We start from the raw sequence: 12076 nt of genomic DNA, 5'->3' as shown, positions 1-12076 counted from the left end.
TTGTATTATTTTGATTATCTAACCCCTGGGCAGCCTAAGGGAAACTGTATTTTTGGATTTTGAGCTGCCAGCAAGACAACATCAACAAGAATTTATTGCTTATCTTTATTTATCCTTTTTAATTATGCACTAACAACACAGGGTGCCAGTAGCTGCCCAAAGGCTGTATTTTTACAAATCGACACAGGTCATGGCACTAAACAAAGAATACTTGCAGAAGTGTCTGGGGGGCATGGAGGAGAGAATGACGGTCTCCTTCCAGCAAAAGATAGGTGGCCTGAAAGAAGACCTAAAGGAAGCACTAAAGGAAATTAGGGATGATATCAACTCCCTTGGAAGTAGACTGGACCTGACGGAACAAGGGCTATCAGAAATGGAAAAAGAGGTGCGCCAAAACTCGGAACTGCTGGAACAGATTGCCTCCGCCACACACAACCTCGAGATTCAAATGGAGGATTTGGAAAACCGTTCGAGGTGCTCGAACATTAGAATTAAAGGCCTGGTGGAAGCGACCTCCGACGGAGAGCTAAAAAACATGATACAGCATTGCTTTGCAACTCTGTTGGTGGATACTACCCCAGAGGAGATAAGAATAGACTGGGTACACAGAGTGGGCCCGAAGAGGAGTGGAGAATGGAACAGGCCCAGAGATGTCCTAGCAGTGCTTGCTTCGTATGAAGAGAAAGAGAATACTGAAAGCTGAAAGGGGTCAAGAATCAATAACGATAAACGGCTTTGAGGTTAGCTTATTTCAAGACCTGGCGACTGCTACCTTACAGAAACAAAGAGTGAGGGGCCCGGTAACCAGGAAACTACAAGAAGAAGAAAAAAGTCCCCTATAAATGGACATTCCCTTTTGGACTGCTGTTTCCCAGGGAAGGGAAACAATAGAGGGTGACATCCTGCCATGAAGGACTTGCAGTTCTGGGGCTGGAAGCAGAGAGGACATCGCAGATGAGAGAAGCAGTGGAGCTCGCAGGAAGGAACCTAAGCCTGGCATTGTACATGGGAAAAGAGGAGAAAAACTGAAAGACCCGCGACCTAGGACATTTATGAGAAGAGACACAAGACAAAACGGGGGTCCAGCTGGGGCAACACCCGATTGAAGCTGGAATAAACGGGGACCCGGAGGGGTCCCCACTGGGACACAATATGAACAGCAGAGTTGATCTTGCAACAGGACGGCCCAGAAGGGAGGAGAAGAGGCACCAGTTGGAATCGCAACCTAATGGCCCTGATGAGGTGAAACATGGGTTGGTGCACGCCAAGTGAGAAGAGTCCTTGGATACCGAGTCAGACCCGGGAGGAGGGTGGGGGAAGGAGGGATGGGTGACAGAGTGGGGGGGGGGGTTTGGGAGGGAAGGGGGTAGGAAGAACCGCACTCACACACACACAGACTGACGAACAGGGTATGACACGTAAGGCGCACAATGATGCAGGGGCAGAGCAGGATAGATCAATGGGGATGCCATTACTGATCCACTCACATAATGTGAGTGGCCTTAACACGCCAGTAAAACAAAACAAAGTTCAAACACAGAAAGAAGCATAACACAGACATATTCCTACTACAGGAGACACAAAGAAACAAGACAAAAATAAAATAAGATTTCAGCAACACTCACAAGTATGCCAAGCAAATGTTGTGAATAAGACAGCAAGAGTTATGATTGGCCCCAAGGACACACTGGGTGCAAAAATAATGAACACGCTAGTAGAACGGAACGTGAGATATGTATTCATCCAGGCGCAGATAGGACAGATAACTATTACAATAGGGACCATCTATGCCCCAAACACAGGCCGAGACTGAAGCAAGTCCTGGGGAAACTAGAACAATTTGTAGTCGGGGAACTCATAATCACAGGGGACTTCAGATATGACCTGGGATCCAGAGATCGGCAGGAGCGGGCAGAACACGCATAAGGGCATACAAACCGCAGAGGCGATACGAGAAAGATTGGAGGGGATGGCGTTAAAGGACCTATGGAGGGCAAAAAAGGGACAGGAGACCGGGTATACGGGTTTTTCACACGTGCATCGGACATACGCAAGAACAGACTAAGGCAAAATGAACAAAGGGACCAAACCTGGTTTGGCACGCAGAGTAAATCTCATGAAGGACCTTTCCACAAAAAAATGGCGAAAAAAGAAGACTGGGGCCATTTTGACAAAAATGGCACCCTTGGGTGCTTTACTGCAGCTGCGAACGCAGCACGCAGTAAATGCACACCACGGTAGTAAAAACGAAACCACTGCCACCAGCCATTCAATGTGGCAAGGTTACATAAAAATGTTACATGAGAAGTTAGACAAAAGGGGATACTAAGTAACCCCTCCAGCACCCTAATGTAAGCTAGTGTGTGCTGGGTCTAGGAAGTTACAAATGTAAGTAAAGTCAATTTCACTTTACTGCTCTGGGAAACAGTAGTTTATCTCAGATAAGGTATTTAAACCTTGGGGAAATCTAAGAGACTTCCCTGTTTCACTGCACTAAAGGTGCTGTGTGCCACAATGTCAAAGATGATCCCTATGGAGTTTGTCAGACTCCAAAACCAAATGAAACACATAGTACAAAAATCACATTAAAAAAATGAGAGAGTGGGGAAAAAGGTTCTCACTCTCTCCAGGTTAAAAAAATCAAGTCCTCAAAACCCAGAGAAGGAGGGCCTGGACCGGGAAATAGAAGACAACGAGGTAGAGAAGGCAATAAAAAACCTGCCGAGCAATAAAGCACTGCGGCCAGACGGGTATACTCTGGGATTCTACAAGGTATAGTGTAAAGAGGTGAAGGGATTCCTAGCAAAGCTGTTCAACACATTTAGGGAGGGTGAAGGGGTGATGAATTCCACGACAGAAGCAAAACTAGTCATTTTTGGAAAACCGAATAAAGATCCCACAAATTGCGGGTCATATAGACCAGTTGTGCTATTGAATATAGACGCCAAAATTAACACAGAGATACTAGCAGAGAGAGTGAAGGAGGTTCTCTCGGGGATAATAGGACAAGACCAGTCTGGTTTCATTAAAGGGAGACAAACATGGGATAACACTAGATGGGTGATACATCTCCTAGAAAAATTAGAAATGAAACAGATACCGGCCACGATCATCTCGCTGGACTCTGAGAAAGTTTGATAGGGTGGAGTGGCCGTATCTGTTCCAGACAATGATCCAAATGGGCTTTGGGCCCAAGTACATACAAATGGTCAGAGCAAGTTATAGTACCACCTCGATCCGCTTAGCAATAAACAATCAAATCTCAGAAGCAGTCCACATAGAACAAGGGACGAGACAGGGGTGCCCCCTCTCCCAGCATCTATATGCTATATATTTAGAACCCCTATTAGGGTCAATAAGATAGAACCAGGCCATTAAGCGGGTACCCTTCGGAGGAGAAATGCACAAAACAGCAGCATACATCGATGACATGCTTATAACACTAGTAGAACCAGAGAAGTCGATACCCACCCTAGTTGCTACCCTCGAAGAACAAGAAGGACTATCAGGCTTAAAAATAAACATGGGGAAATCGGAGATGCTAGAAATAGGACTCACAAAGGAAATGGCCAGCCGCATAAAGATAAGCTCCCCATTCCGGGTAGCAGGCGGAAGTCTAGCATACACAGGCATAAATCTGACAAGCAGGGTGGGTGCACTATACAAAGCGAACCTACTGGACCTAATCAAACAGACACAGATCGACTTTACAAGTTGTCCCCAATGCAAATCTCCTGGATGGGCCGCATAAACACTGTTTAGATGGTGACCCTCCTGAGGATACTATATAGATTCCATACTCTTCCGATAGCCAACCCGAACGCCTTCTTTAAAAGCTTAAACACACTAATCTCCAGATATATTTGGAAAAATAAACACCTGAGAGTAGGTATGGACGTGCTGAGGTCCCAGAGACATAGGGGTGGCTTAGGGCTCCCAATTACATACCAATACTTTGAAGCGGCCCAACTCAGGGTGGTTAGGGAATGGTTCTCAGGAAACGCAGACAAAATATGGGCACGCATGGACAGGGCGGTAGCAGGAATGCCCCTCACAGGCCTACTTTGGGTGCAGGGAAAGGAGAGACATCCATCTGCGTGTGAGAGCAGCGGCCTCCGCACGACTTGTGACGTTTGGGACAGGAGACTCAAGAAAGGGCATCTCTCGTCAATATTATCTTCCTTCACCCCAATGTTCGGCAACCCCAACTTCAACCCTGGGATGACAAAAGGAGCATTTAAAAAGTGAAAGGAACAGGGCTGTGAAAAGATCGGAGACATGATATGGCAAGGGGAAGTCATGTCATTCGTAGACTGCAAAACACAAGTGGGAGTGAGAGTAGACCGATTTGAATATACTCATCTCAGACATTGGTTGAAGCAGAAGGAGATTCAAATAGTAGCAGTGAGGCCACTGACGAAATTTGAGACGTTCATCACCTCACACTCGGGGGACAAACATCTTGTAGCAGATATATATATAAACTATTCCAAGAGTGCCCCGGCCAAAGAATGGGGCCATATCAAGTGACATGGAAAAACGTGCTAGGGGAAGTAATACCCGAGAGACATTGGGAAGAGCTTTGGAAGAACATTACAAAATTGACCAGGTCACTCCAACTGTGCGAGGCATGGTACAAAATGATGCTCCAGTGGCATTACACCCCCAGCAAACTGCACAAGATGTTTTGTTCAACCTCTGAGGAATGTTGGAGAGGATGCAGGGGAGTGGGGGATTGGATGCACATTTGGTGGTGCCAAGATTAAAAGTTTCTGGAAAGAGGTTGGTACGCTCTAGAAGAGATAGCCCCGGAATCTCTACCCCTGACAAGTGCAGAAACCTTTGTGGGGGTCCTGAACCCAGAGCTGAACACGTCCTGAAAAGCGTAGGAAAGAGCCCTGACAACGGCACTACTAGCTGCATGGAGGATAACGGCCAAAGACTGGAAACATAGCGCCCCCCGTCGATGATCAGCTGGGACCGCAAGCTCTGGGACATAGTGGCAATGGAATGGACGTCGTACAGGACCCAAGGCGATGCGGACAAATTACAGAAAGAATGGGGGAGATGTTAAATTTCTTGAAGTGCAACTTTGTGCAACAATGGTGCCTCCAAAACATCCGGGTGCTGGACATGAGCTGACATAGGGACACTACAGAGATGAGAACAATGGAGGAAAGACTGAAAGCACGTCAGAAGATACGGAATGGAGTAGCAGTTCTTTCTGGGAGAAGGGGGGGATGGGGAAGTTCTTTTGTTGAGAAATGTTTTCTAAATGCCAATAAAAATACTTTTTAAAAAAAAGACATTAAGATATGTGAAAGAAGGAAAAGCTATAGTGAACCTGGTGGAGGGAGGCTGGAAGTTAAGATGGGTCTGCGCCCACGAAGACCGGTATACGTGGGTGTATTAGTTTAGGTCGAAGGCCTCTGGGGCTGTGTTGGCTCTGGTGGTGTCATCCTGGCAGGGCTCGGTTTATGCCTCAGCCTAGGAAGACTTGGCCTGGGAGGGCTTCTGCCCGGGGTTCTAGGTGGGCTGTGGACTGGGCCAAGCACAGTAGCAGCCGGTAGCCTCTGCTGTATTTTTGACACCAAGGTGTGGAGGGTCGTAAGAATGTCCAGTGACATGTCCATGGGCAATGGCTGGGGTCCAAGCGGAGTAGCTGGCAACAAAACTGATCTGAAACACATCAGAGAGGAAAATGTTTGATCTGGCTCCCCTGGCGATCCCTCTTAGGACATGCGCCTGATGCCCTCTTTGTGATCTGAGTAGTAGTCCTAGGGCAAGTGCTCATCATCAGAGCTCGAATAAATGTGAGGGGATTTCCACAGAGACCCCACCAGCACAACCAGCCACATCTTCAGAATCCTGGAAAGAAAATCCTTTCGAGGCAGAAGCTCCCTCAACCTACCTGAATCCTTCGGGAAGGAGGCAACAATGGGTACCTGCACCCTGATAGGTGCATCTGTGGCAGTGGTGGTCGGGACCGTCGCAGCAGCCGGAGGCCGCTGAGGCAGACACTCTCGGAGTCACCGTCGGCGTGATCGTAGAAACCATCATCTTTGTCGTTGTAGCGCCACTTCTCACTGAAGTAATGATAGTGGTGGTCGTCGACGGGGCCGTCGACAAGGCGGTTGCAGATGAGGTTGTCGACAGGGTCATGGTAGTCGATGAGGCCATGGTCATCGTTGGGGCAGCCATTGACAAGGCAGTCATTTTGGAAGACGAAGCAGTCTTGATGAAGTTGAGGTCTTGGAGGACGAAAGGTGTTGACAGGGTTTTCAATGGGCCTCCCTCAGGCCTCATCTTCGTAGTCTTGTCCTTGGAAGAGGATAGGCGCTTCCACGTATAATGCACTGCACCAACCAGTAGACTAATTATGGCTGGAGATGGAGACAGGGAATAGGTCCTTCCCGAACTGGGTCCTGCAGCCTCGGTGACCCTAGCAGGATCAGTAGCATGGTGCTTCGCCTTGTTTTGGATCCCCTGGGTAGGTTCATCCCAAAAGGACCTCAACCTCTTGTCAGAGGGTGCATGCTCATGAGACTGGCTGGTCCTGGACGAGGCATGAATGCGCCCGGAGGCCGAGTTAGAGGCCTTCCCCTCCTTGAGCAAAACCACAAACTTGCGATGACGGTCCTGCTGGGTCTTTGCCAGGGATTGGTTATAGAGGAGACGAGCAGTTTTCAGGCTAAAGCGAAACTGCTTTTCTTTTTTACTGAGGATTCCCAGCTTGACGACAGGGAATATTCATGAGCATGTGAATCTATGCCAGACCTCATGCTGGATAACTGTATACAGATTTCCTAGAGAGCCACCCAAAACATACACATAGTAACATAAGCTTATTTCGCCTTACCTCTTCCATTTTACCAGACTTGAATTCCACCTTTTTAGAGCTGGGGATATAGTCAATTCCAGGAGTGGCAGAGGGCGGATCTGAAGGGCGAGTGGCACACCACACAGAGGTGGGAGTCGAGAGGTCAGTCCCATGCCGAATTACTGGGATTTCAATAGTACCTGTAGAAAAAGTGAGCATCAGTTACAGTGGACTTGCAATAATATTGTCAAAAACACATTGGCCTGTTGGAACACAAATTAGGCTCAACATTTCAAGGAGACTGTCGGAATAATAAAAATGACCATGTCAGCAATTCTGCCTCTGTAAATTCACAGTTTATACCTCATTGTCGGGATTAGATGATAACTACTCACCTGCATCCTCACTGACGGTAAAAGTGGCATTCCCCAGGGACACTGTTGAGGCATCGTTCGGGCCATCAATCACAACCTTTGCTGATGAAATGCTGCCTATCCGTGCATTGTCTGAGGCATCAGCAAGAGCAATCTCAAATTCCTCCTCTCCTTCGTAATCACTGTCATCGATAATTTTGATATCGCAGGTTGTCATGGTGACACCAGGTCCAAACACAATCCGGTTTTCTTTGGACATCCCTCTGGTTTTATAATCAGATCCTGATTCAAGTGCGTAAAGGCTGCTACCCATAGCAGATTTTGGCGTAGTGTAGCAAACAGCAGAGACGATGCTGCTTGAATCCCCTAGAACAATATACAATCATGGTAATAATGTCAGTTTTTAATACCTCTGGTATTGCATCATGCACTGAAGTGCTACATGAACATAAGGAACAAGTTACTTACCTGTAACTGTTGTTCTCCAGCATGGGTTTGGCATGGATTCACATGCTCATGAATATTCCCCGTCAGGCTGGGAATCCTCGGTAAAGAAAAATCAGTATCAGTTTCGTTTCTGATCTGTCTTTCGTAGTAGTAACCAATCACTGATCTCTGCGTCATACTGAGCACATCCAATGACTACCATCTCCCTAAGCTCCGCCTCTGGCAGCCATCTTCAGATTTGGTAGCACGTGAAGTGGCAGTATGACCAAGTGAAGAGCCGCAGAGGAGTAGGCGGGAGGGTTCGCATGTGAATCCATGCCAGACCCATGCTGGAGAACAACAGTTACAGGTAAGTAACTTGTTCCTTCTCCAGCATGGGGTCTGGCATAGATTCACATGCTCATGAATAAAAGAATACATAGCAGTACACACATGCACAACCACGGGAGGTGGCAAAGGTTCAACATTAAGCATTACATCCAAAACTCAACATTAAGCAATTCTTACCTCCTCACCAGGCTCACCTTAGGCGAACAGGTTGCGCAGCACTGCTTGGCCGACCCTGGACTCCTCCCTGGAATCCCGCCCGACGCAGTAGAATTTCGTGAAGGTGTGCGTCGACCTCCACGTAGCAGCCCTGCAGATGTCCAGCAAGGGCACACCAGATAGGAACTTAGTGGTAGCTGCGATCGCTCTGGTGGAATGGGCTCTCGGACGGCAAAGCAGCGGTCGGTTTGCCAACCGATGACAGTACATGATACAGCCGGAGAGCCATCTGGAAATGGAAGCCTTCGAGAGAGCCTTCCCCTGATTGACAGGTCCAAAGTTCACAAAAGGTTGTGACGTCTTCCGAAAACTCTTTGTGCGGTCCACGTAGAACTTCAGCGCTCTAGCCACATCCAGCGAGTGCAAAGTCCTTTCAGCCGGCGACGAAGGCGACGGGAAGAAAACAGGTAACACCAAGGGTTCGTTGAGGTGGAAGTCCGACGGCACCTTGGGCATGAAGGAGGGGTGCGTCCTGAGCACTACCCTCGTGTCGTGAAAAGTCAAGTACGGGGGCTTGCAGGAAAGGGCCTGGATCTCTCCCACCTGTCGTGCGGAGGTGATGGCCACAAGAAACGCTGTTTTCCACGACAAGAACTTTAACGGAGCTGAATGCAGAGGCTCGAACGGAGGTCCCATGAGCTTGGTCAGCACCACGTTGAGCTCCCACGCCGGGGCCTTCACCGGCGGGAACGATCTGAACAGTCCCTTCATGAATTCTTTCACCAGACAATGAGACCACAAAGACGTCCGTCCCGTGGTTCTGGTGTATTGGGAGATCGCAGCAAGATGAATCTTGATGGAAGCATGCGCCAGCCCAGCCTTGGCCAGCGTCAGCAGGTACGGCAGTACTTGGAGCCATAATCCATAGAGGGTTAATCTTCTGTGCGTGGCACCAGACAGAGAACCTCTTCCATTTGTGTCCGTAGCATTTAAGAGTTGAGGCCGCCCTGGCCTTTGCAAGAACCTCTCTGCAGTCGGCTGGTATGTCGTAACCTCCAAACTCTAACGCTGCAGGAGCCAGGCCTGCAAGTTCAGCGACTTCGGGTCGTGGTGGAGGATGGCGCCTCCTTCCCTGGAGAGCAGATCCGCGTCCACTGGCAGCTTGATTGGCGGGGACGCTGACAAGTCCAGAAGGTCCGGGAACCATATCTGCCTCAGCCACTCAGGTGCGACGAGGATCATCCTGCACCGTGACCTCTTAAGCTGGTTGATGAGCCGGATCAGCAGCGGCAATGGAGGGAACGCATATAGGAACAGGCCCTCCCAGGGGAACGAGAACGCATCGGCCATGCTCCTCGGCTGGGGAAACCTGCTGGCGAACCTCCGGCACCTGGAGTTTGTCGCTGTCGCGAACAGATCGATCTGGGGTGTGCCCCCACCGTCGGAAGAGGCGGTCCACTAGATCCTGTCGTAGTTCCCACTCGTGGCACGAGCGCAGCTCCCTGCTGAGCGAGTCGGCGATGGTGTTTTTTATCCCTGCCAGATGAAAGGGCACCAGAAACATCCCTTGGGCGTCGGCCCAATGCCACAGATCCTGAGCCTCCTTGGACAGGGCTGGGGATCTGGTACCGCCCTGCTTCCTGATGTAGAACATGGTGGTGGTGTTGTCGGTGAAGATCCTCACCACCTTGCCCTTGAGGGTCGGAAGAAAGGACCTGAGGGCCCAAAACACTGCACGGAGTTCCAGGACGTTGATATGGAGGGACTTCTCCGTCGGCAGCCAAAGGCCCCTCGCGTGCAGATTTTCGGTGTGCGCTCCCCACCCTTCCAGGGAGGCATCCGTGGTCACTGTCTTCTGGAGGTCCGGGGTCTGGAAGTCCATGCCCGCCGTCAGATGCGCGCGGGTGCCTCACAACCGGATCGCTCGTCGGTGTTAAACGAATCTTCACGAGATCGTGAGTTACCTCTGCTTCCTGTAGACCGTGGAGTTGAGGTTGCCAGTATGTCGATGTATGATGGCCGATAACTGGGTAACGCGAGAAATTAGCCCAATCCCCTCCTGGCGATATAACACAGGACGGCACTGAACCAACTCCCAACGCCACGGGTGGCACTTCTCAGAATTTGCGTGACGTCGGGACAGTGTTTCCACTGGCTGAGAAGGCTTGATGAGATCACCGATGATAACAGGACTGAACTCAGGAACTTCCAAAAGGCAGTAAGGCACAGGTACCGGCAGGGCACAAGACAGACAAGGAAGGCAAACTGCAAGAAGGGCAGAACTGACAGGAGGGTCCCTACTACAACTAGGAACCCAGGCAGAACCTACTCTACCCTAAACCAGGGGCAAAGTATCAGAAATAAGGAGCAGAAAGAGTAGGAGGACCAGGAAGCAAGACTGGAATAAGGAAATGAGGCAGGACTAGGCAGAAAAGGTTAGAACAGGAAACTGGAGGGCTGAACAACAAGCGCCAGGACTCCAGCAGCGCATACACAGTAACAACCGCGTTGAGACGTGCTGTCCCTGTGTATGCGGTGCTCTTTTATGGCCCGGGGTCGAAGCGAGGCTTGGAACGCATGTTCCGACACTGCGCATGCGCCGGATGTCGAAACACTGACGATCCGCGCATGCGCAGATCCTCGCAAGATGGCGGCGTCCACGGCGCCCATCCGAACCGCGGGTCGGCGTGAGGAGAGACGCCACCGCGGGTACAATCTCCATGAAGGAGGAGACCGCTGCGGCCGTGGACCAGGGACCCCAGGACAGGTAAGTGGCGCCCGCGAGCGAGCGCGCGGCGTGACACCATACCCCCTCCCAGACAACCCCGGAGCACCGGGTTTCCAAGGGTAGCGGAGATAGAAGTCCCGAACCAGGCGCGGTGCATGCACGAAGGAGCGCGGTTCCCAAGTACGGTCACAAGCAGGATAACCCTTCCAGCTGACCAGAAGCTGCAGAGCACCTCGCCAAATCCGTGAATCACATATCTCCTGCACCTCAAATTCAGGGACCCCCCGAACCAAGACCGGGGCAGGACGGGAACAGGTACGACCCATAACATCGGGCACGTAGGGCTTCAAAAGGGAAACATGAAAGACAGGATGGATCCTCCAAGAGCGGGGCAAAGATAAACGAAAGGCAACAGGCGAAATACGCCCCGTGATGCGAAAGGGACCAAAAAAGCGAGGGGCTAGTTTCACAGGTAAGTTGCGTACCGGTAGATTCTTGGAGGACAGCCAAACCATGTCCCCAACATGAAGGACAGGCTCAGGGCTCCGTCTCTTGTCAGCCTGCTCCTTCATATGTGCTTGTGCCGCTGCCAAGGTACCGGCCGCCAGACGATGTTGATCGCGGATCAGGGACACCAGGGCATCTGCAGATGGAACGGCACTGGAAGATGTTGGATGAACAGGCAGCAGTCTAGGATGAAGGCCGGTAGAGCAATAGAAAGGGCTGAGTCCGGTAGCGGAATGAACAGCGTTGTTGTAAGCTGCTTCCGCGGTGACCAACCATTCCGACCAATTGTCTTGGGTAGCATTGGCATAACAACATAGGTATTGCTCAAGGGTCTGATTGGTACGTTCCGTCTGTCCATTAGTCTGCGGATGAAAGCCGGAACTCAGGGCTCGCTGAATGTCCAAATGCCGACACAATTGGCCCCAAAAGGAAGAGATGTATTGAGACCCCCGGTCTGACAAAATCTTCTCCGGAAGACCATGAAGACGATACACCTCGTGTAGAAAACATCGTGCCATCTGGGATGCAGTGGGCAGTTTAGGAAAGGGCAAGAAATGAGCTGTCTTGGTGAAACAATCCACCACCACCATTATACACGTGAAACCACCAGACAGGGGCAGGTCAACTATGAAATCCGTGGCGATGGTATGCCAAGGGTACGGAGGCGTTGGCGTGGGTTTTAGAAGACCAATGGGTCTTTTGCGAGGAATCTTG

General features: G+C 50.3%; 1 protein-coding gene across 1 annotated transcript in view; it reads right to left on the bottom strand.

Annotated features, from left to right (window-relative positions):
* FRAS1 (Fraser extracellular matrix complex subunit 1) overlaps positions 1–12076 on the bottom strand; it is a 1618415-nt gene that overhangs the window by 372812 nt on the left and 1233527 nt on the right. Inside the window, exons 54-55 of the mRNA XM_069626341.1 lie at positions 7216–7560; positions 6860–7020 (exon numbers count right to left, since the gene is read on the bottom strand). Of these exons, the coding sequence (XP_069482442.1) occupies positions 6860–7020; positions 7216–7560 (506 nt within the window). The remainder of the gene's footprint in view (positions 1–6859; positions 7021–7215; positions 7561–12076) is intronic.

Source organism: Ambystoma mexicanum, chromosome 6p (assembly GCF_040938575.1).
Source record: "Ambystoma mexicanum isolate Mex_15411 chromosome 6p, UKY_AmexF1_1, whole genome shotgun sequence".
Taxonomy (NCBI): Eukaryota; Metazoa; Chordata; class Amphibia; order Caudata; family Ambystomatidae; genus Ambystoma; species Ambystoma mexicanum.
Note: the sequence above shows the minus strand (reverse complement) of the source record. Positions and strands in the feature narration are given on the sequence as shown.